This window comes from Lycorma delicatula, chromosome 11 (assembly GCF_047948215.1).
Source record: "Lycorma delicatula isolate Av1 chromosome 11, ASM4794821v1, whole genome shotgun sequence".
Lineage (NCBI taxonomy): Eukaryota > Metazoa > Arthropoda > Insecta > Hemiptera > Fulgoridae > Lycorma > Lycorma delicatula.
Window position 1 is genome coordinate 72,899,502 of NC_134465.1, and position 26,444 is coordinate 72,925,945.

The following is a 26,444-nucleotide window of genomic DNA, read 5'->3' on the forward strand; positions in this document are numbered from 1 at the left end:
ATACAACAAAAACTAAAAATGACGTAGTAATTAACCTAGTAACCTAGACGTAGTAACCTATTTAATATTGAATATATTAGAAAAAAAGAAGGTAAGAAAAGTTTAGTTATTTTTTTGTGAAATAATGGGTCCGAGTGATATTGTAGACTGTGGTGTATGATTACGAACACCCCAATAGCACAGTAGTATAACTGATATGCATTCCTACCATGTGCTGTCACTGTTTACACCCTCGGTTATATATATATATATATATGAAATCTATTCTGTGATCTGTGTGGTGTTTGGTAGTCATTAAAATTATTTTTACAGAGTGAAAGATGTATGTATTATTTACGTGTCGTAAGTATATTAATATAACTAAATATAATATAGTAAACTTTATAATAACAGATTTAATAATTAATCATATTTGGATACCCAGAAGGTAAGAAATCGCTATGTTACTTTTTGTGAAATTACGGAAGCTCACCCGGAACGGAGTCAGAGCATTAGCAAACGGGAAATTAGTCGTGAACACCAAGAGAGAGATATTTAGAATTATTCTGTAGGCGAAATAGTTTGAAGTATTCTCAAACAAGTATAATTAAAGCATTAAACATATTTATGGAAATAGGCAGATTTCGATGTGCTTGTGTTTTTTCAGTTGAAATCATATCCTACATATAAATTATATTTTTGATTAAATTTGATGTACTTGTGATTGTTCAATTATGTAAAAGGTAGTTGTAGAAGGTTCTCATAAACTTTCTATAAGAAGAGATAATCTCATATTTTTATGTTAAATTTTTAACTTTTCCACAATGGCTTCTTTGTACCACAGAAAATTAATGCAGTCTGGCTTTACCAGAAACACTGTAATAAATTTAGATGTTAAGTTAATCGAATGCTGCTCCTGAATATTTCATGCAAAAAATCTGTAATGTGTTTATTAATGGTTGGTTTGGTTGAGAATGGCATATGAGAGTCTGCAGTTTTACAAGTTTTCATGTCTAATGTGACAAAGTTATAACTAGGGTCAGGTTAGGACACTCACTTTTGACTCGCATTCTTCTAATAGTTCATGTTATATATCCTTATTTTATGTTACTGGCTTCTTAACTCATTAATTATGTTTTTCTTCTGACAATTTTTTGATTGTCTAAAAATTAAATTTTTGTTTTTAATACAACTGAATTGACTTCCACTAGTACTTTAAAAACATGCAATAATCCTTGTTTAATTTAGCATCATAGTCTATATACATAGCATATAGTCTATATTTAGGTTTTCTTTTGCAAAAAATTGTATCAATATAGGTAATAAAAAACCATCACCTCTACTGTTATTGCCTACTCATAAAGATTTTTTGGAGATTTAGAAATTCAGTTATACCATAAAACTCTGGTTTTCATGTTGTCTTAGTTATAAATATAAATTATATGTATAGCAAATCATTTCCATACATAACTGATGCATTTTAGTGCTTTAAAACCCAGTTTTACACATAACATATCTTAAATTATCTTTAACAATATATGTAGTTCCAAGCTCTTAACTTCATCAGATGTTATGTTTCAGTAATATTTCATTTAACATGCTTATTTTAAGTCACACTTTTGTAGTAGGATATTAATATATATTTATATTTTTTTTGCAGAGTATGGATGCACAAACTAACGATTCAGTTTTGGAAGAAAATCCATTATCCTTGCCCATTAAAAAAGAAGACATGCATGAAACTGGGCAACAAGAATATTTGTTTGTACATCTTGCCAAGACTGATGATGATAAATTGACAATTTTTAAACAAGTAACCTATTTTCTTCTTTATTTTGGCTTAAGTGAAAAACATAAAAGCTAGTTATTGTAAGACTTTTCAATTTTTCTGTTCGTAAAGATATTTTTATTTACTGTTTTTAGCCCACATATTATTGAGCATTCATGTCTAACAAGAGATATTTTCATTTATAGTGTAAAAAACCTTTATTAGTGGAGTATAGGGGGTTAAATAGCTTTGTTTAACAAATTGCATCTAACATTCTATGGTAGATAAATTTTGTACAACAATACGTAACAAATAAAATACAGTGAGCAGATGCCTCATGCCTTAAACAAAGGTGACTAATTCATTTTATACCCACATTTAACATTGTTTATATAAATGTTTAAAAGAGTACAAAGCTATCCTTGCCTTTATGAAGCATGTTCAGTTACAAGAAACTTTGTTATAGGTTTCAATAATCCTTATTCTATGTCACTGCAATTTTTGTTTCCAAACAAGGTTGATGTGCTTCTTTATATTTGCACCAGCAACCTGTATCTTTTACCAAACAATTTAGATTGTGCAAACATTTTTCTATTGATCTATTAATTTAATGCCAATGCCTCCAATATTTCCCTTTTCTTGCACTATCATGTGTGATTATATACTGCAAATTCCAGTTGAATATTATTGTAGATGTACTCACACGGATGAGTTATTTCTATGAAAATCAATTTATTTTATAATTGTAAGAAAAATAGATATATTATTAATAGATGTTAATTATATAAAGATAATAAATTATTATTATTATTACTTTATATTTTGCTGCAGAGTATGGATGCACAAACTGATAGTTCATTTTTTGATGAAGATCCATTATCTTCCAGTATTAAACAAAAAATCAAGCATGAAACAGAGCGAACAGTACATTTGATTGCTCCTGTTGCTATGATAGATGATAAACTGACAACATCTAGACAAGTAAGATATTTTCATTTACTATTTGATGGTTTACCTAATATTTAGCATTCTAAATAATATCTAATAATTAGTTATTTTGATTAAAAGCTTAAAAAAAGTGATACCAAAGTGTATGTGAAATGATAAAACAGTATTTGTAGGATTGAGAAGTCACACGTCACTCCAAAAGCTACGAAAACTCGTGGCTTTTGATAAAGAATAACCATTCCGAGTGAGATTTTATATGAGGTTTCTTGTTTCTATCTTTATAGTGTCAAAATATGCTGTTTCTCATCACATAACAAACCTACTGAAATGCAGCTGATATATTCTTGCAAGTAAATTTATAATCTTTTCACAGAAACCAGTTTTATAAAGAACATTATTGTCCTCAGAGAAACTACTTCATTGTGTCTCTTATGATACTGTAAATGTGGCACAGCTAGAAAAAATTGTTTGTTTATCTCCCAACAGACAGGATGTTGCATTATTGCTGTGAAAAATCCATAAAATCAATAAACGTAAGAAATATTGTACTTATTAATACCATTCCTATTGGTCTTTGGTAACAGCCATGAGCCTACTATTCCAAAATCTGTACTTCTTGTATAGTTTTTAGCGTGGTATTTATGAGTTTTCTGAGGGTTCCTTGGAATTTTTTAATGTGGTTTTATGCCATTTCTCTAGGGTTTTTCAGTACTCATTGATTGGAATCTTTTTTTCATGTGTATTAAATTATAATCTGTAATTATAATAAAATGATTATTCAATAGAAATATGACTATTGCATGATATAAATCTGAAAATTAGTAGAATATATTGAAATGCTACTATTTTTTAGCAAAGTATCAGCTTTCTCAAAACAAAGTTAATTTCTTAGAGTTTCTTTTCACAGAGAATTGAATTCATATTTAAATGGTAGTATAAATTAAATTTGTGCTTAAATAGTTGGCAGCTCACAAACATCCACTAGAAACTGTTGAAACCATTCCCAGTATTGAATTCTCTTTGCACAGTCTCTGCCAATAACCTTTGAATCGCTTTATATGGGACAAGACTGAGCTTATTACAAATTGCCTTGTTGCAGCTGTTTTTCTGTTAAGCTAACTTTTGCACGGATTTGTTAAGACTACATCACATAGTAGTCGATACGTCTTCATCGAGTACTTATGGTCTACCACTTCACTCATATTTCTTTACTGATCCAATCTCCCCAAAGTCTTCGATTAGTGTTCTTACGCCATATCGATTAGGAACCAGTGTACCTGGAAATCTAATAAAATACTAATCTTTCATTGTCTGTATATACCCATTATGCTTATGAAGATGTATTAAATGAGAAATATTCACTGTTCAGTGTACACATGGAAAGACAGCCTCAATCATTTAAATACAATGAACAAACAGTGACAAGAAAGAGTCGTATCTTCTTTAGTTGACACATATTCTTGTCACAACATCCTGATCGGGTCATGGAAGCTAACTGCATTCAATACAGAATTACAAACCTTTGTAGAAAACATTATTCATATTAACACAGAATAAAATCCCTCAACCTATAATCATTTTTATGTAGGTGTGTAGATACTTTTCGAATACACTGGATTATGAACTTCCTGTTAGAGCTCGCGCTTTAGAATGGTATATTTTCAAGTTAGATGGTAGCAATGAATTTAATTTAAAGAATGTGATAACTTCTGAATATTTTGTCTACAAAGATGCTAATCATGTTACTCAAAATTTTGTCACTAAAATAGCTGTGAAAAAATGCGTGAGTTCTTTGTGTGAGTTGTAAGGGTGAAAAAAATTCTCTCTCCTTCTTTAAAACGCAATCAACGTAGTGATTGATTTGCCCTCTTAACCAATTTTAGAGATCTTAGCAAAGAAATTTATATAATTTATTTATAAAGAGATCCTTTCATCATTACTCGAAATTTGATCAATATTGATTGTTGAAGAAAAATAAGTAACTTCATAATCTACTAATTTTTTCTAAATGATGTGGTATTGAATTTGGATCTCAGGTGTTAAATTACATGCTAAGATGCATTTTATGATGCGTTTTATCACATTTTATCACACATTTACAGATGTGTTTTATCACATTGTCTGGCCAAAATTGTGCAAGAGTTTTTCCCAAACCTTGACACAATGAACTGTAGCTTTGATACTACAACAAATCCACAATTAACTCGAAGTGATGTTCACTTTTTTTTTGTCTTTAGTCACTTGATTGGTCTGATGTAGCTCTCCAAGTTTCCCTTTGTAGTGCTAGTAGTTTCATTTCAGTATACCCCCTACATCCTACATCCCTAACAATTTGTTTTACATATTCCAAATGTTGTCTGCCTACACAATTTTTTCCTTCTACCTGTACGTCCAATATTAAAGCGACTATTCCAGGTTGTCTTAATATGAGGCCTATAAGTCTGTCTCTTCTTTTAGCTATATTTTTCCAAATTCTTCTTTCTTCATCTATTTGCCGCAACACCTCTTCATTTGTCACTTTATCCACCCATTTGATTTTTAACATTCTCCTATAGCACCCCATTTCAAAAGCTTCTAATCTTTTTTCTCACTTCCATATAAAGCAACACTCCAAATGTATACTATAAAAAATCTTTTCCTGTAATTTATATCAATTTTTAATGTAAACAAATTATATTTCTGACTGAAGGCACGTTTCGCCTGTGCTATTCGGCATTTTATGTCGCTCCTGCTTTGTCAATCTTTGTAATTCTACTTTCCAAATAACAAAATTCTTCTACCTCCATAATCTTTTCTCCTCCTATTTTCACATTCAGTGGTCCATCTTCGTTATTTCTACTACATTTCATTTCTTTCGTTTTGTTGTTTATTTTCTTGTGGTAGTTCTTGCATAGGACTTCATCCGTGCCGTCTTCCATTATCATTGTTGCTGTTTGGTTCCTGTAAATGTTAGCAGTCATTCTTCTATCTGTATTTGAACCCTAATTTTTTAAATTGCGGAACATTTTATTCCAGTCTACATTATCGAATGGCTTTTTTAGGTCTATAAATTCCAAGTATGTTGGTTTATTTTTCTTTAATCTTCTTCTACTAGTAATCTGAAGCCTAAAATTACGTCACTTGTCCCTATACTTTTCCTGAAACCAACTGGTCTTCTAACACTTCTTCCACTCTCCTCTCAATTCTTCTGTACAGAATTCTTGTTAAGATTTTTGGTGCATAACCAGTTAAGCTAATTGTTCTGTATTCTTCACATTTATCTGCTCCTGGTTTCTTTGGTATCATGACTATAACACTTTTTTTGAAGTCTGACGGAACTTCCCCTTTTGCATAAATATTACACACCAGTTTGTATAATCTATCAATCGCTTCCTCACCTGCACTGCGCAGTAATTCTACAGGTAAATAGCCTATTCCAGTAGCCTTTGTGCTATTCAAATCTTTTAATGCTTTCTTAAATTCAGATCTCAGTATTGTTTCTCCCCTTTCATCCTCTTCTTCTTTCATCCTAAAATTGCTTCCCTTGTCTCTATACTTTTCCTGAAACCAAATTGGTCTTCTCCTAACACTTCTTCCACTCTCCTCTCAATTCTTCTGTATAGAATTCTAATTAAGATTTTTGATGCATGACTAGTTAAACTAATTGTTCTGTATTCTTCACATTTATCTGCCCCTGCTTTTTTTGGTATCATGACTATAACACTTTTTTTGAAGTCTGACGGAAATTCCCCTTTTTCATAAATATTACACACCAGTTTGTATAATCCATAACACCATTTTCCGCTGTATAACTCTTCGATATATTCCACTCGCCTATCGACTTTACCTTTCGTATTATAAATCTGTGTACCATCTTTGTTTAACACATTATTGGATTTTAATTTTTGTACCCCAAAATTTTCCTTAACTTTCCTGTATGCTCCATCTATTTTACCATGTTCGTTTCTCTTTCCACTTCTGAACACGTTTGTTTAATCCACTCTTCTTTCGCTAGTTTGCACTTACTGTTTGTTGTATTTCTTAATTGTCGATAGTTCCTTTTACTTTCTTCATCACTAGCATTCTTATATTTTCTACGTTCATCCATCAGTTGCAATATATCGTCTAAAACCCAAGGATTTTTACCAGTTCTCTTTTTCCACCTAAGTTCAGCTTCTGCTGATTTAAGAATTTCCTATTCAAGTTTACCCATTATTCTACATTTCCTGCCTTATATTTTTTACTGACACCTCTTGCGATGTCCTTTTCAAAAATTCTTTACCTCCTCTTCCTCAACCTTCTCTAAATTCCACCGATTCATCTGACACCTTTTCTTCAGGCTTTTAAACCCCAATCTACATTTCATTATCACTAAATTATGGTCGTTATCAATGTCTGCTCCAGGGTAAGTTTTGCAGTTAGCGAGTTGATTTTTAAATCTTTGCTTAACCATGATAGATTCTATCTGATACCTTGCAGTATCGTCTTGCTTTTTCCATGTGTATTTTCTTCTACTATGATTTTTAAACTGAATGTTGGCAATTACTAAATTATACTTTGTGCAAAACTCTATAAGTCAGTCCCCTCTTTCATTCCTTTTGCCCAGCCCGTATTCACCAACTATATTTCCTTCCTTGCCTTTTCCTTTCTTCATATACACTACATCATCATCATGGGCGCTTGTAGGCATATAGACATTAACAATCGTTGTCGGTTTAAGTTTTGATTTTATCCTTATTACAATGATTCTATCGCTTTGCATTTTGAAATACTCTACTCTCTTCCCTATCTTCTTGTTCATTACGAAACCTACATCTGCCTGCCCATTATTTGAAGCTGAGTTAATTATTCTAAAATCACCAGACCAGACGTCGTTTTTCCTCTTCCCATCGAACCTCGCTAATTCCTACTACATCTACATTTATCCTATCCATTTCCCTCTTTAGTTTTCTAACTTACCAACCTTTTTGACTTCTAACATTTCACGCCCCATTTTCATGATCAATTAATATAATTTTGGATCTTCAGTATATGACTCTTTCATTATTAACTTGATTCACCCATCCAGTACTAAACCTATTTTCTCTTATTTTTCATTTCATTCAGTTCTTCCAGCGGATGAAAATCTAATAAAAATGATAAACCGATCTTATTACTCTTGTTTGATTTTTTAAGAACAAATGTAATGACTTTATCTGGGGATGAGTTTGGAAAATATTTACACTTATTGCCAGGTTTCTATTTTCAGTTAATATTAACTTTAAATTACTTTAAATTTACTTGTAATTTTTGTAAGAAAATATTTTGTCACAGGGATAGTTTAAAAAGACATCTCTATTCATACGGGTTAGAAAATTTCATTTGTAATTTTTATCTAGAAAGTTTTACTGAAAAGTCAAATTAGGTTACAAAGTGGTATAAATTGTCTCTGTTATAGGATCTTTGCAGTTAGTGGCTAGTTTTTTCTAAACTACAGTAATTTTTTTTTTATTTGCCATTATAAAATTGTCTGTTGTCAGACCAGTTTTAGTTTGTATGCTATGTAGCATGTAGTTTGGGGATTGTTAAATTTTGTTCCTTATATTTTAACTGTTTGTACTAATGAAATTTCTATTTTTGCTACTTTGAAACAAATATATTGTGCTTCCTTAAATATGAACATAAGATATTTAATATTAAAGTATAAAGTTGTCAATTTGTAGATTTGTCAATTCCGATAGATTTTTAACTTAACAGTTAAATTTTTTTTTTTATCTTATTGAAGAAATTATCGATGATGTGGTGGAAAGAATTACTGAAAGTAGTTTACAGACATCAAATTGTGTGGTTTGCAATAAATTAAAATATAATGTCATTTGTGATAATGTCATCGATGAAGAATATGATGATTTTAACAGTTTTTCTTTTAAAAAAAGCGCTTGCAAATTACAGAAAAACGTGTTAAAGAAAGGAATGTTATATCTTTTCATCTTCCTATTCACACATGTGTTCTTTGTCAGGAGTCTTTCACTCGGAGATCTATATTATAGTCACACTTATCTATTCATGTTGTAAAAAAAAACTTAAAATATAATTTTTCTAAAAAAACGTTTATTCGACGCAGTAAGTTAAAAACACATATCTCTACTAATACAAATGAGAAAGTTTTGTAAAAAAACTTTTAATGAAAGCTCTAATTAAAAAACACATCTCTCTGTTCATAATGGTGAGAAGAAATTTACTTGTAATTTTTGTAAGAAAATATTTTGTCACAGGGATAGTTTAAAAAGACATCTCTATTCATACGGGTTAGAAAATTTCATTTGTAATTTTTATCTAGAAAGTTTTACTGAAAAGTCAAATTAGGTTACAAAGTGGTATAAATTGTCTCTGTTATAGGATCTTTGCAGTTAGTGGCTAGTTTTTTCTTTTTACATTATTGTATATACTACTCTAAACTAATTAGTTTATAAACAAGATCATTTGGAACCATTTATGTTATATATGTACATTCTGTTAATAAAGCTTTGAAATAACTTGCATATTACATAATTCGTATTTTCTTTATTTCCGGTTGTCTAAAAAGTACTGAGCCTTTGGAATCCAAAATGTAGAATACATTTATTGTTTTTGAAAAATTACATTTTGAGACTACCTGGACCATATTTTTTGATAACCTTCTTCCATTTTTCTGTCAACACCATAAATCCTACACTATAGAACTTCTAAGTTTTCCGTTCTTAAAATTGAGTTACAAGGTTTTCAAAGGCCTTTTTTGAAACTAATTTAACACCATTCAGGGAATTATTGCAGTGACTGAAACAAGTGCTATGCTACCGGTGTAGGTCCAGGCTATATGATGGACGCATCAAAATCTCCCAGTCAAGTTCTTGCAATTGTTGATAGGTTGTTAAAGATGTCGCTTTCTGGCGGTTATCAGTATGGTGTATGACATCCTTTCTATTTACTAATTCTGGCCGTTTTTTTTTTTTATTGATAAGTGCAGTCACACTAAATGCCAACAGTACAGGTTTGAGTCTATCATACTGCTTGGTAGCACCAGACTGTGAGACACGATGGCCTTCCAGTTACACCTAACACAACATAATCTTCCTGGCCATCAGTGTGGGCTTTGTCACAGACTATGGAGTTTCTCCTTGCTTCAGTCACAATCTTTTTCACCATTGTGTTCTTAGGTGATCCACTTTTCATCACTGATGATCATCTGGCTTCAGAAATGGCTCAGTTTTATTACGTTTCAGTAGAGATTCACAAATAGAAATTTAATTGAGTAAAGTTTTCTCAGCCAGATCATGTGGTACTCAAATGTCAAGCTTCTTTTTGTAACCAGCTTTCTCTGATTGGACTAACAGTGTTTGGTGATGGGTGTTAGGCCACTGACAATGTCATGAAGGCTCGCATGGCTAGACTTTTACCAGAATATCACTCACTTTTTCTGTGATTTTGTTGTTGGTCTTCGACTGCAAGGAGCATCTTGGACATAACAATTTCCAAAACAAAAGCGACTGAACAATCTTTTGGCTGTTGTGTTTGATGACATATCTTGCCCATAAACAGCACAAGTTTCTTCACGGTTCTGCGCAGCATTTGCATCTTTATCGAAATAAAATTGTAAGATCTCATCAGTTTTGCTGAACATCCACTGATTTTCATAGCACAATACCTTACGTCCAAGTATAAGAATTGCAACATTTTTTGCACATCTAGTAGCTTCAACTGCCAGCTGTCAAATAACATTCGGCCTGACTCACTGCAACTCATATACCCTGAGATTTAGGACATTAAACTATATAGTGTGCAAAACATTCATTACTTTTTAGACTTCCTATTATTAATACATAACAAATGAAAACTACAAGTTTAAGACATTGTTACTAAGATGTTCATTAAGTTAAGAGTATATTAGAAGTAATTGTGAAAGAATATTAAAAACTGTATCCAAATATATGTATAATTATAAAATAGCATGAGAGTCATTTATAAAAAAACTTCTAAAAATACCTGATGAAGATTAATTTGAAATTAAGGAAATTTGTATACATGTCTTTCTTACAATGTAAGTGAGCACTAAGAAAGAATTCTGTTAAATTTTGAGTTTAAAGGTTCAAATTGAGTTAAATGTAATTTATTATTTTTAGAATTTTTCTTACCTCTACTTGATTTTTGGTGTGTGTGTGTGTGTGTGTGTGTGTGTGTGTGTGTGTGTGTGTGTGTGTGTGTAATCTTCATGTGAATATCAAAAGTGCAGGCAGTATATGGCATGGCAGCCCAACAAATACAGCTACTGCCACTCTTATTGTATGTACGATGTGATTGGCTTTACCAGCCTCTGGTTACTTGACTAAAAAACATAATGTTTTAAAAAATAATTGTCTATTTCACAGAATGCGATACAAAAAAAAAAAATATATTAAAAAACCTGTGTATTTTTATTAAAATTTTTAAAACGCCTTGACTTTAGAATAAGTTGTACGATACATACATATATTGTGTTTTTTGACCCTAAAACGTACAAATTTACAGAAAAAAACCCAATACCCTATCTTTGACATGATCATTTTACTTCACCTTTCAATATAGCTGTTCTAGCCATATTTGTCGGAAAAGTAATATTTATTTATAAAATAATGTTAAGCTAAAAACATAAAAAAAGGCCATTGTTGAAAACTTGTAAGTAGATTTCTTCACATAATTTAATTCAACTTTGATAGCTAAGATACTTTCTAATAGTATTTTATCTTAATCAAATCCCCATAAAGAGATGGGGGAAAAACTTGAATTTTATTATATCAATATATTCTGAAATACTGGCAGAGCAGGTACTACATATCTTATCAAAGCAATTTTATGTTTACATATGCACAAATTGATATCTGTTTCTATCTTTAATTTTTACTATTAAAATTCATAAAAACTATTGTTTAAATTTTTGCGCTAAATGAATGTTTACAAAGTTCATATTATATTAAATATATATATGTATTTATATAAATAATATCAATCTAAAAATCAATGTGATATTTGACATTCCATTTCATTGACCAGTGCCTCATAATTATTAGATCAGTATGATGATATTCTGTTCGTAAACACTCAACAGGATGCTCATCAGCGAGTTGAGATGTATATTTTATGTCTTCTGACACATTTTGATACTTTGATATTATTTGATACATTTTAATATTATAATATTTATTGTCAAAAATGATTCGCAAATATATATGGTAACTGAAAAATGATTCTGTCCTGCAAGCTACTCTTTTAAGAATGGAAACCTCTCAGTAGTGCAATACAAAAGTTCTTACCTGATACGTAGTATTTTAGCTTAATGTCATTACGAAGATTCAAAGTTGCTTGCCTCAGTTCTTACTTGAACAAGCTCTGCAAGGTGTGCACACATTCCTATTGTACTAGGTGAGTAAAAGGGTCCATTAAAAAAACCATTGGCTTGATGACTATTGACTATTGATGGCTATGAACTTTTTTTAGAATTTGAAAAATTGTATGCCTATTTAAATTAAATGTCGCCTACCATTTTTTTATATATTTAAGTATATATATATATATATATATTTTTTTTTTTTAATCGATGTTGTGGAGAAATACCATTTATGTACCCCCACGTGGTGGAGGAGTGTTGGACTCACATGGGTTCGGCTAGATGTTATAGAGCCTATGAATGCCTGCACCCTACCGCCGACTAAAACTCCGGTTTCACTGTTCCTTTCCACCCAGAGCCGGTTTTGCAATTAAGTATATCACAACACCGGGGGTGACAAGATAGGGGGGCTTAGCAGTCCTGTAGCTTCATCGCTGCCCCCACCTGCACAAGCGTGGACAGATGGCGACTCCACTGAAGGCTGTCCCTCACCGCCTCACCTTCTGGCTCTTGACGCTGCTTCTGACAGCTACATTATTCTGACTGTTTCTTCTTGGGCTGTTTTAGTTCACTGCTTGCTCTAATTAACTATAGTTTAATCAATAATCTAGATAATATAATGACTTCTACCAACTGTACTCACTTTAGCTAATATTCACACACTACATCGCTATTTACCTTCCTTTTGGACATTGGTTTCACTTGCAACTTGCTCAGAGGCTACTGGAGTCCCCTCGCTTCATCTACCACCCATGCATGTAAACACAAACGAGCGGCAACTGCATGAGGGGCTGTCTTTCACTCCCTTGCGACACCTGACCCGGCTGCCAGGGTTCTGTTGTATATTCAACTCGCTTGTCATCTAACTCTTCTTGCCTCATCATTTTCTTTCTGTTGTAACACTCTACAGACAAAATTAGCCACAGCTGCAAATCGGTCGCTTCACATCACATTGTCAGGATTAGTTTGCCCTGTTACTGGTGTGTACTCACATCTTTCCTTCTCCCATCTACTACAGGAAAAGATGATGTATTCTGATGTTTCTGTTTCATTGCAGTACCGACACTCTGTACTATCTGTTCTGTGTCTTGCAAACAAGTACGCTCTGAAGGAGCTGTGGCCGGTTAGGAACTGTGTAAGCCAGTAGTAATTTATCTCGCCAAATTCTCTCCCGATTCACGGTCCAATCTCACATATTAATCGTCTTGTGTATTTATTTTTACACGAAACAGTCCACCCTATCTGCCACTTGTCTAATACCTCACGATATGTCTCTTCTTTACTCATATCATCATCTATCTTCACCTGTGAATCAGCCAACTGCTGCAGCAGAAACACTCTGGCAACCACAAGTAAAAGCCTCTGTGAACACCGAGGAGTAGGCACATGTAATTCTCTGAGCTATCCTCCTTTGTACTCCCTCCAGCTGTGGTCTGTTATGATCATACCTCAGAGATCTGTACCATACCGGTACACCATACAGCAAATTTCCTGCAGATATATTTGAATCAGTTTTCTCAGGTATGCAGGGACATTGACTTTTTTTCAACACCTTGAATATAGCCTTCCAACTGAGAGAATATAATATATTGTGGCCATCTACCAATATGACTACTGGGATTTGACACGTACACAGAGTACCTTTCATTGCATTATCGACAGTTTTCATCACCTCTTTTACAGCATCAATCGCTGATCTCCTCGACCGGAAACCAAATTGCCATTGACTAAGGGCACCTCTCTCTTCAATGTAATTCCTCAGCCTGGCCTCTAACATTCGCTCTAATAACTTGCAAAGATTTTTAACTAAACAGATCGGTCTATATGGTACTGCGCTCTCCGGCGCCCCAGGTTTCTGTATTAAGACCAGTTGTGATGTCTTCCAAGAAGTAGGGATAAAATCACCCTTTGTCATTTTATTCATTACGTCTAGAATAGTAACTGGAGCTTCCTCTACCAGGATCCGGACGACTTCAACCGAAATGCCAGCCGGACCCGTACTCTTATGCAGCTTCATTTTTTTACCTGCAGTCTTAAGCTCCTGCATGGTAAACAGCGGTATAATGTCAGCTAGTATTTCTTCTCTGAAAGGCTCTGTTTGTTTCAGAAAGAGCTTCCTGACGTATTCACATACCTTATCCTTCACGATCACCAGTAAACTGTCAACCTAATCTTTCTGATACCAACTGGTAGCCTTTCCCCCACAGATCTCTGTCAATGTCCTCGTGTAGTTCCTTCCAACATTTGGTCTTGGCTTTTTTAATAGCTGATGCATACACGGTTCTGGCTTTAGCATACTCCTTTTTTGCACTGTTTGGTTATAATAAAGAGTAGAAAAAGACGAAACAATTGTAAAACTGAAACGAGTAAAAGATTGATGAGCCTTATCTAGCCTTTACTTTTAAATTGATGTATAAGAAATCAAAAGAAAAATTAAGATCATGAAAGCTGTTTTTTTAAATATTTTTATTGTGTATTTTCCATAGGATCTTTTCTGCCCTGCCAAAAACTCTACAGCAGGGAGGAAGCTTCGGCCTTGCACTGGGAAATACAAAATAATTTCTTTAATACACGTTTTAACACTTTTTTAGAGATTTACTCATACAATGCTTCTTAAAAACTACATTGTTTTATTTTGTGATGTAGAATTATCACAAAAGATGTACAACACTTTTCCCTTCAAAGTTAAGACGACAGGTGGTTTAGCAAAGCAGAAGAAATTTCTGGCTGCCTGGTGAGGGGGTAAAAATATTTTTTTTTGGTTCAACCGACGGCTCTTGAATAATATATTTTCCATTTGGAGTTAAGTGGTCTCATTTGTTCCACTCTTTGGTAACAATGTTTATCCCCAGCTGGGCTGTCCCGTTCGCAAAGAAAACACATGTACCTAGTATAGCCTAACTGCATGCCTAACAAAATAGCTGTAACTTTCAAATCACCACGTATGTTTCAATTATGTTTTTTTATAATTTATTTTTTCAAGAACATCTTTCATCACATTGTATGTCTTTCAAATTAATACCATAAGCGATTGGTATCGAAGGATATTTATTACCGTTGTGTAGTAGAACCGCTCTTAAACTGTACTTGGATGAATCTATGAAAAGGCGCCAGTCCTCAGGTTTATGAACTTGTCCTCAGTGTGACATAAGCTCATCAATGTTTATCCAGTAAACTGAATTAATTTCATCAATAAACTATTAAAACAATTCTTTTTGTCAGTTTCGAAAACCCGAAATATTATTATTTTTTTGAAGTAGATTCCAACCTTGCAGTCTTGATCCTAACAATTCAGCTTGATTTTTTGATAAGTTTAAGTCCCTAACAGAGTCGTTTAATTTACCTTGTGATATAAGATGCGGTATCGGAAGGTAATTCAAAATCAAAATCATTGTTGTCTTCTTCAGTACTGCCTGATTCTTCATCGCTGCTTTCAAAATATACATTCACAGGTGGCTCAGGAAATTGAATAATTTCACAGTGAGGCACAGGCCTAATTGCAGATTGCAATGAACGATATTTTACAGTATGTTTAGATTTTAGAAATGTTATGTAAAAAGTAGTGTTTTTTTACTTGATTTTTTTTTGTTTAAATGATTTTTTAAAATAATGAATTTTATAAATTTAAAATTTCTCAAATAAAAGAATCAGTCAAAGATGATGTATTTAACTCGATGTTAAATAATGTAGATGTTGATATAATTGATGAAATTAGTATAATTAATGGAATTGTTGGTGCTATACAAATTGTTGATTTTATAATTATTCATTTTATTAAAAATCCTGTAGTTGGAGGTATACCTCTTATTGATAATGATGAAATTATTAGGGATGTTTTTGTTAAATTTGTTTGAGTATTGATTTGGTTTAAAAAATTGATATTATTTTTTTTGAACGTGTTTATTATAGTTAAGTTGATTATGGTGTATATAATTAATAGAAGAATAAATTGTTGTTTTGAAATTATTAATGAAAAGATTATTACTGGTGAATTTGAGATTGATGAGTATGCTATTAATTTTTTTAGTGATGTTTGTTTTATTCCTGAGATTGGTGCCATAATTATTGATATTATTATTAGTTTAATTCTGGTTATTTGGGTTGCAATAATTGTGGGAATGATTTTTTGTTCATTATTATATATATCATTATTATACATATTTCTCATCTTATTATTTGCATAATTCTTGGTACTCATAGGTGAAATGGGATTATACTTATTTTTATTAAAATTCTCATTATTATTAAAATTCTTTCATTAATGGGGCAGTTAATGATAGCATTAATAATTATTGAGGTTATTATAATTGATGAGGATATTCTTTGAATAATTAAATATTTTATAGATTGTTCATTTATTTTATTTCTTTTTTTTAAAAGGGGTAGAAAAGAAATTAAATTGATTTCTATAGATATTCATGAGAATATTATTCTGTTGGAGGATATTGTTATGATAATTCTTACGGTTATTGTTGTGATAAATATTGTTTTTGATAAATTTATTTTAATTAAAAAGAGAATTTATTCATCGATGGGGTATGAACCCATAAGCTTAGTTTAGCTTATCTTTTTGTAAAAGGATGTGTGATGCATTAAGAATTTTGATTTCCTCAGTTTCAGTTTAATTCTGGATTTTACAATTTAGCATGAGTGAGGTTTCACTTAATTTACTTCATCAAAGTAATCCTTTAATCAGGCATCTTGCTTGAGTATAAAAATCAATTGTTTTTTATCCTTTTTTTTTTATATATCATTTTTTTTTATACGGTACATTATTTGCTTATTTGTTTTTTTTTAATTTTTTTGCATTTATTTTGCAAATTTTTGCAATTTTTGATTTTTGAGTTTAATTTTTCAACAAAAATTTTTTCGTTATAATAAGATATTTATATTATATCATTCAATTGATTAATTATTATGTTACAAAAAAGAAAAAAGATAGTTATATTATAATATATATATTATATATGGTAATATATTTATTTAAATATATCTATTTCTCCCTTTAATATTTAATCTTATTAAGTATAATATTTTAATTCATAAGTGTTATATAAATTAAAAAAATTATTATATAATAGATAACCTCTTATATTTAAATTAAGATTTTAATATAATATAGATTTTTATTTTAATGTAAAATAGTTTTTGTAAAGATAATCATCTAAAGTAAATTATTTAATTAAATGCATCAATAAGATATTTAATAAAAATCATTTTTAATTTTAATTAAATACTTATTTCATAAGAATTTAATTAAAATCAACTTTTAATTAAATTAAATAGGATTTTATTAAAAATAATTTTATTCATTTAAATAAATTTTAAAGTTTAAAAAACCTAAGGAATATAATTATATTCCTTAGGAATATTATTCCTTTCGAATTATATTCCAAAATCATCAGCAAATAGAGAACATGAGATAGGAGCCTGCACACATTTGGGTAATACTGTTTATGGCTGCAGAAAATAAGGTGGCACTTAATACACTACCTTGAGGCACTCCATTCTCCAAGATGACACTACCTGAGAGCGAATCGTCAACACGAACACGAGCTGTTCGGTGATTTAAGAATCCCCGGATAAAAGCAAGCATATTGCCCTTGATTCCCCATTCTTTGAGAGTGTTAAGAATACCACGTCGCCAGGCTGTGTCATATGCCTTTTTTATATCGAAGAAGATAGCAACGAGATGCTGGTGATTGAGGAAAGCGTTTTGTATGGCTGTTTGTAGTGACACTAGATGGTCAATGGAAGATCGTCCTTGTCGGAAACCACACTATTCTGGAGATAGAAAGCCATGTTTCTCCAAGTACCATGTAAGCCTGCAGTTTACCATTCTCTCCATTATTTTACACAAAACGCTTGTTAATGAAATAGGGCGGTAGCTTGAGGGATTGGTTTGGTCTTTATCAGGTTTTAGTACTGGTATAATAAATGCTTCTGACCAGCCGGGTGGGAAGACTTGTTTGGAAAATAAACCGTTGAAAATATTCAAAAGTTGTTGTAGTGCCGAATTAGGAAGGTGTGAAAGCATGGAAAGGCGAATGTTGTCCGGTCCAGGGGAAGTGTCCTGTGAGTTTTTAAGTGCATGTAACAATTCCTTAAATACGAATGGGGTGTTTAATTCACCAACCAAATCACCAATGTTTAACGATAATACTTCTATCTGTATCTTGTACCTTTGAAAATCGTTATTATACGATGAGGTGAGAGACACCGAGCGGAAAGATTTTGCTCGACTATTTGCCACTGCTGAAGGTGATGAAAGGAGTTCTCCTTCAACAATAAGATCGAGAATAGATTGTTTCGGTGATCTGAAAATTGCACGAATTTTTTTCCACACAGTAGACGTGGGAGTAGTGCGTGAGATAGTGCTCACGTATTTCGTCCATGAATTCCTCTTAGAATTCAAGAATACCCGACGGCACACTGCTCTAGCCCTGCGGTATAAATTTAGATGTTCAGCTGTAGGCCTATGATTAAATTTGCGTAGTGCCTGCCATCGATTCCTAATAGCATATTTGCAATCATCGTTCCACCATGGAACGAAAGGACGTCTAGGATTACCCGATGTTTGTGGAATACATCTGTTGGCATTCTCAAGTATCATGGACGTAAAAGAGGAATATTGGTCAAGGATGTTCGCATCATCGTCATAGTGCGATTGGAATGCTTTATGGTATCCATTCCAATCCGCCTTTTCAACAATCCATCTCCGTGGCCTTCTTTTAATCTCGCAATCTACATCGAAACCAATAATAATTGGTCTTTCACTACCGTGAAAGTCATCACAAACAGACCAATTAAAATGTGGGAGTAAATTCGGTGAGCATATGGAGAGATCAATGTTAGATACAGTACCAGATGATAAGGACATGAATGTGTGTGATCCATTATTCAGTAGACAAAGGTCAAAGTCTTGTCTCACTCTGTTTATCATATTTCCTCGAGTGGAGCAGAAGATTGAGCCCCAGGAAATATGATGGGCATTGAAATCTCCTACTATTAACAGTGGAGATGGTATTTGCGTGAGGAGATTTGAGACATCTAGAGCACTGAACTCAGTGTTCAGTGAGAGATACAGATTGCAGATATGCAATTTGAAGGGGATAGAGAGCTTTACTGCAATAGCAGGAATGACAGTGGTTAGTTGAATTCTTGTAGCCGACACCCCATTCTTCATGAAGATAGCCACTCCACCACTCTCCCTACTGTCTACTAGGCAATCGTATCTCTCACAGAACTATCCTCTGAGTGTAATTGGGTCATTTTGTAGAAGGTGAGTTTCTTGAAAACACATGATTAGTGGATCATGTGCATGCGCCAGTACTCTAATATCTTCAATGCGGGACCGAATACCTCTAACATTCCACAGAATAATGTTCATAAGCGTAGAAAAAAAAAATAAAAAAAAAATTAAATAATTAAATTTTGGAAATTATATAAAAATTAGCTGTACGTGATCTGGTTTTTATTTTTTGTATTTTTTATTTTAAAGAACTCTGATGCCCTAGGGTCGGGTGGTTCTTCAACCATATCCTCAAGTATATGAGGTGATGGTGGAGGAGATTTATTTGAATGGGATGCTGCAGTTGACATCCCAGAGGGGGTGGTTATGTGGGTTCCCTTTACGGGGAGCTTATTAGGTGGCTTACTGCCAGCTGTAATAGTCGCTACTCGTGCCGGTACGACTTTGGGAACAGGGACATTTGTATGTATCACACTGTTGGATTCACTAACTGCGATGGAGGACTTTTTATTCATTTTTGTCAGCTCTGAGATAGTGGCTGTAAGTGAAGCTACTTGTTCAGAAAGCATCTGAACAAGTTTTTTAAGCTCATTGCAGGATCCACACTGCTGATTATTAACATTTGTAGGAATTTGTTTAGATGTAACGGTGGCAAAAGATACATCTGGTTTAACCAGGTTCCGTGAATTGTTTATCTTTTTATATTCTCTGCGTGCAGCCGGGAAAGATAGTTTTTGCTCCGTACAGATTTTGAGAATTGCCTTTTCTTCTTTAAAAGTTGGGCAATCTCGGGAGCGGGCTGTATGTGGACCACTCCAGTTTGCACATTTTTCACTTTCTTCGCAGTTAGTGTCATTGTGACCTTTAGCACGTCGAGCACAGATCTCAGTTTTCATGCAAGATGTTGTAGTGTGACCAAAACCTTGGCATCTGAAACATCGCCGTGGGTTGGGTATGAATGGTCGTACCCGAACCGAGAGGTAACCTACTTTAATCTTCTCTGGTGGAACAGGAAGATTGAATGTTAGTATAAGAGACAGTGTCGGTTCTTCTGTTCCGTTCTGTCGTTTCATTATACGTTTCACTTCAACAACATCTTGGTGGCAAAGCTCATCAACTATTTCAGAGATATCTATATCTAAGAGGTCTCGACAAAAAATTACACCCCGGCTCGTATTTAATGTTTTGTGGCTTTCTGCACTTATATTTATACCACCCATATTACGGAGATGTAAGATAGATCGACTCTGTTCATCATTGAATGTTTCAATCACAATCGATCCGTCACGTAATTTCCTGATATTCTTCGGGGAGCCACTTGCACCTGTTTTGGTTTTGTTTATTAAGAAAGGTGAAACCTTTTGAAGGGAGTCACCTTCCTGACTATTTCTGACAACAACAAATGTAATAATAATAATAATAATAATCTAATTTTTAGAATTCAATTCTAATAATTTGCGGTTCTCTTTGGTAGGACTTTTATCCTCATCAGACAAAGCTGACCGAGGTCTCTTCACAAGACTAGATTTGGTGGTTTTTTCAGATGGACCACCAACCATCATTGTGTTTGTTATTGGAACTGAAATTTTGGTCCCACGAGTACCGGCGAAAAATGGACCACTCCAGCAGAGCGCAAGCGTACTGGAGCTAGAGCTAAATACAACTAGGTTCGCCCTGGTGCCCAGTGGACATCGTTCGAGACTCACTACGTAGAGTCATTCACCCATCGGCACGATTTGTTCCCACCTTGGGTTACGGTTGCGTTTCATAAGATGTCACAACACCACCGAGTGTAGATGTAAGAAATATAAGTATAGGTTGTTGTTGTGTAATTGTGTAAGTGTGTATGTTGTAATTTATGTAGTGTTCTTGGTGTAGTATATGTGTATTATGTAAAGTGTTCTGCAGCTCATTGTATAGTGGGAAGAAAAGCTGCAGAGGTCAAGAGAAAATTGCATCTTTATTCTGGACTACATTGGAGCATTCTCCATACAGTCTGGACTTATCGTCCAGCGATTATCATTTGTTTGGACCACTAAAAGTAGCACTTGGAGGACAGAAATTTGAAGAAGATGCTGCTGTTGAAGTGTTTGTGAGCAATTAGTTGACATCATGCTCACCTTCATTTTACGATAGTGGGCTTAAATGTTACCTTTGTGCTGGGAAAAATGTGTTTTCGAAAGAGGAAATTATGTAGAAAAATAATATTGTGCGTATATTTTTATTATCCAATTATAAAACAAAAATTCTGGTTTATATTTGATTCACCGTCGTATTAAAAAATAATGAATATATTTATTTTCTATATTGTTAATAGTCATACAATAGTTTGCGGTAAAGTGAGTGCAAGTTAATTTTTTTTTCAGATATAAGTAGCGTTTTCTGTTTTTCTTTTGTGAACAGTCAATCATTATGTATGAATTAAATAATAAGTGAATTAAACAGAAGTACATGAATAATTTTTCAAGTTTAATTATTCACCCCAATATTATTAGTCTTAGATCAAGGCCCAAAAATTAATACCTCTAAGGTTAAATTAAAAATGTAACTTTAAAATTTTACAATGGACAATTAAGTTAAAGTAAATGTGTTGCATAGAATAAATACTAAAAAATACAAGTCAAATATTGCATTTCACATATTATAAGGACCAAAACCATATTATTGTTTGTTAATGTTCAGTTGGGTCATTTAAGTTGTAATCTGTGAACAAATATGGTAACTGATAATTTGATGTGTCTTTAAATTAATTTTTTTGTTAAATCACCTTTTATTTTTATTATTTTGCAATTGGTTATAAGTAAGAATGATGAGCTCTTAAGTGAAAAAATTACCTTGCTGGAAACTGAAGACTATTTGATAAACAAGGAGTCGGTTCCTTATTCTCTTCAAACTCATTATAAGTAAAATTAATTACATAATGAAAATACATCAGATAAAAAATAAATTATCCAAATAAATGTAATCTCATAACATTTTTAATAAAGTGTTTTCTAAAAATCTGTTTTTATTTATTAACTTAAATCAATTTTTGTAGAATTTTCTGGTATTATTATAAAACATTTACAAAAATATTGTTTGTTTTTTAAATAATACTAACATTTTAATTTTTATTTTAGAAAAAAAATTATACAAGAAAAATACATATTAATGGCTTTAACCAAATTAATCACATAAGAGAAGATATTAATCTTATTGACTGAAAGAGTATTGATAAATTAATAAAAAAATAATCATACTTGCAACTAACAGCAGACATTCTCTCTCGACTTCTTCAGCAGAACCAGAAAATTCAATTGTTGAACTAGATAAATTCAACGCCTTACTAGCCTGTGATATTACTACCTGCTGACAAGATATCTGTAATAAATAAAAAGATATTTTTGTTAACGTTACCATAAGATTTAAATTTATTTTCAATAATATTAACTAATATGGTAAAAATCATTTTTAGTGTTACCATTTCTATCAATTTACTGTTCGTAACTCTTACAACAGGTAAGACCTGTCCAGGCCTGAAAAGAACAATATTAATATTTCACACCTCTAATTGACATAATTTTTTGTACATATTAACCTAATGACAAAAAGTTATAAAGCATTTTTTGATGTTTCTTAATGCTTTGTTTCAGATTTAAGTAGCAGTTTCCGGTTTTTCTCTTGTGAATCATTACATGTGTGAATTTTTCATAATTAAATTACATTTTTCAAGTCTTTTCCCTAATATTAAGTTTTAACCAAATTTAATTTTTTGTTTCTAGAAAGAAAAATGAGTACTGAAAAGGCAGAGGTAAATTACACATCTTTGTAAGTTGTTTAACTTCTTCAAGTTGATTAACAATGGTAATTAATTAGCAGCAGCAGCAGCAGGTGCTTTAACATCTGGCTCAGTGAAATTATACAATGAATACATAGTAATAAAGATAGTTTTGCTTTTTATCTTTCATGTTTATTGATATTTAATTTAATCAATCAGTGTCGAATAAATATCACTGGTAGAGATGTGCTCAACCTACAGTATGATTACAATAGGTACATAAGTACGTAAAATGTTGGTGTTTTTTATGGCAAAGAAATTATGTAATTATGCGACAATGTTATTATTAGATTTCCAAATTTATAAACATGCAATTAATGATTGCAATTACTGTAGATACTAAAAAAACAAAGCTTTCTTTTAAATGCCGTATAATGTAAACAGGTCCAAGGGTAAGACACATAATTCAATATTGTGTAGAATAATAGATAATAAAATTAGGTTGTTCTTGAAAAATCATTTTATTGAATGTACAAATCATAACATTTGACAATTTCTACTGACTTAATTTGTTATGCATTTTTAGTACAGCAATTACAGAAAGAAATAGATAAATGTATTAACTTGATTTATATATTGGAATAATAAGAATAATCATACTAAATTCAAACAAATAGAATATTTTACTTTATAACAAAATCACTTAATCCCCCACTAACTTCATGAGAGGGGATCAAATCCCATCTACAGACACTTTCTCTCTCTCTCTCTCTCTCTCTCTCTCTCTCTCTCTCTCTCTCTCTCTCTCTCTCTCTCCCTCCCTCCCTCCCTCCCTCCCTCCCTCCCTCCCTCCCTCCCTCCCTCTCTCTCTCTCTCTCTCTCTCTCTCTCTCTCTCTCTCTCTCTCTCTCTCTCTCTCTCTCTCTCTCTCTCTATTCTCAAGGTCTTAATTGCACTTAATATTCTGCGTATTAAGTGTAAAATTTCTCAATTTGTTAATTTGTTAAATGCTAATGAGTCAGTATATACAGTAAAACATCTATCACTTCTACTAATAACTTAACTTTAAGATTAATCTGTTTCCTTTGAGAAAACCGCTAAGCATCTTTTAATTTAAGTTTACAAGCATCTACTAATTAGCATAGCTTTACAATTAATAACAAATTTTCAAGAGGAAAAAATACATTTCAACATTATGGTAACAGCCAAGAATTAATTAGAAACAGCAAACCTCCTGTTGAAGTTCAGCTATGCTTCTTTCCACTGCCTCCTGTTGCTGACAAATATCTTCATCTGAAGATTCTTCACATTCTTCTCTGAATCCATGATGTACAACATGATGTTTTGGTGACAAAGGCTTGTGGCTCTGGAACAACAATAAAATATTTGCACATTCATTCTGGTTTAAAAAATAAATTATCAATTACAAGGTGAAATATAGATATAAGAAGAATTAAATACCACACAATCCTTAACTTCTATTAGATCATCACTAAAGGAACAGAGATACAATGAGTGAGTAGTGCTTGGCGCTTCTCGTTTTCATTGTATTATGAAACTCAAGAAGCATTTTGTGATATTAAAAACAAACACATTATTTTCATGAGTACTTCAGCAATATTGAGACTGATAAAGTGAGTTCTAGAAGAATTTTTATAGTGATATAATTGTAAATCAGATTTTTATAATTAGTATACCTGATTCAAAATCTGTTGTTTTCCCATTACCTAGTAAGCACTTTATATGTTCACAACTAATATACACACACACACACTATATATGTATATATATATTTTTTAATAACAAAATATTAAGGAACGTGGTGAAAGTAAAGAACTATATGGTCTGACAAAGGAGATAATTTAAAATATTTTTAGTTTATGAAAAAAGTGTGCAAAAGAGTAGCAAATGAAATTTTCCCCTGGCAGTCTTTAGACAAAAGGAGCAAAGAATTTTAAAGGAAGCATTGCTTAAGGCAATTAAGAACATTACTTCCTGTAACCACACAAAAAGCAACCACAAGAAATAGAAACATAGGCATGAACGATTTTGTTAAGAGTATCATACCAAGTTTCTCCTTACCAAAGAAAAAAATTACAACTTTTCTTCCTGTATTAAATTTCATAACCAGAGAATACGCTATATAGAATATTAAATTTAGCAGGAAAAATCTAGCGTTTACCAAAAAATTGAAAAGCCTAATACCTACAAAGATAACTTCTCATCTTTGGGAATTAAAATGTAAAAATGAAAATTTTATCCGTGTTTACATAGATAAAATTTGCATTTTAATAATAAATTCTGAGCTCTAAATATAACATATAATAATTGAATTTTTTGTTCCTAGCAGTAATAAGAATGGTTTTGTTAAAATGATGTGTCTCATCTTCAAAATGGTTCAAAAGCCCGGAAATTACCATGACGTAGAGGAGCTTCTTAGATGAAAATAAAAGTTGATAATGATGATAGATTTGGTAGTCAAGAATCAAGTATGTTGAGGAAACCAAAAATTATTAATATAACCATCAATCAATTCATTTATGTAAGGCGTATTATCTTCGAATCAATCTATTGAAAGATATAGTAGAAGCTCAATCATAAAGTTGGTGATGATTGTACAACTGATAAACTGAGGGTATGGAAATCAAATTAAATAGCATTTAACTTGCAACATTAAAATGTTTCTATACGAGATTATAAAAACTCCATTCCATAAACTTACACAATTAGCACTTACAATAATTAACACTGATTCTATTGTTTTTGCTATAGTTTTTTTTTCAAGGGATGAGGTATTTAGAATCAATTTTTAATGAATATGCAACAACCTATATTCTGATTTTTTAATTAGTCCTTTACATGTAAACACTATTGGCGACAAATAATTCCTGTTATTTCCTTTGTATATTCATCTCCAAAATAAAATCATAAATTAAAGCGGTCACATTTTTCACACTGTAATATTAAGCAAAAAAATAAAATCTTCCTGTTAAGGCTAACATGTACTTCTTTGTTTACATTTTTTTTATTATTATTTTACTGAACCAGCAATCCAAAATTATTAACAGTATTGTGAATTAGCATTTTAGTTATTTAGTAATGGATGATGTATGTTTTTGAGAACTACAATCTCTCCAAATTCATTCATAGAAAGCAGTAGTTGTTTTATAGAATTTGTTTTTACTTACAGCTTTGTAAGCTGTAAGTAAAAACAATGAGAATAAATAAATTTCAATATTACCTTCCATGATAAAATAATATTAAGCATGTTGTGAAATAATAATTACTTGTTATTATGCACCTTCAATAAAAAATCTTTAAGGATATTAAAAAAAAAACTTTTAAAGGTATTAAAAAAACTTGTTCCTCTTTTAAAATAAAAT

General features: G+C 31.9%; 1 protein-coding gene across 2 annotated transcripts; it reads left to right on the forward strand.

The window, feature by feature from the left end:
* LOC142332233 (uncharacterized) lies at window positions 1-23,518 on the forward strand. Of its 2 annotated transcripts, none has more exons than XM_075378530.1 (4): window positions 1-91; window positions 1,640-1,792; window positions 2,579-2,728; window positions 23,067-23,518. In XM_075378530.1, exons 2-4 carry the CDS (start codon window positions 1,643-1,645, stop codon window positions 23,076-23,078), a joined length of 312 nt encoding a protein of 103 aa, XP_075234645.1. In that variant the 5' UTR covers window positions 1-91; window positions 1,640-1,642; the 3' UTR covers window positions 23,079-23,518. The 2 variants fall into 2 exon arrangements, with proteins under 2 accessions (XP_075234645.1, XP_075234646.1); XM_075378531.1 differs by lacking the exon at window positions 1-91 and adding an exon at window positions 102-322.
* Window positions 23,519-26,444: the final 2,926 nt, after the last annotated feature.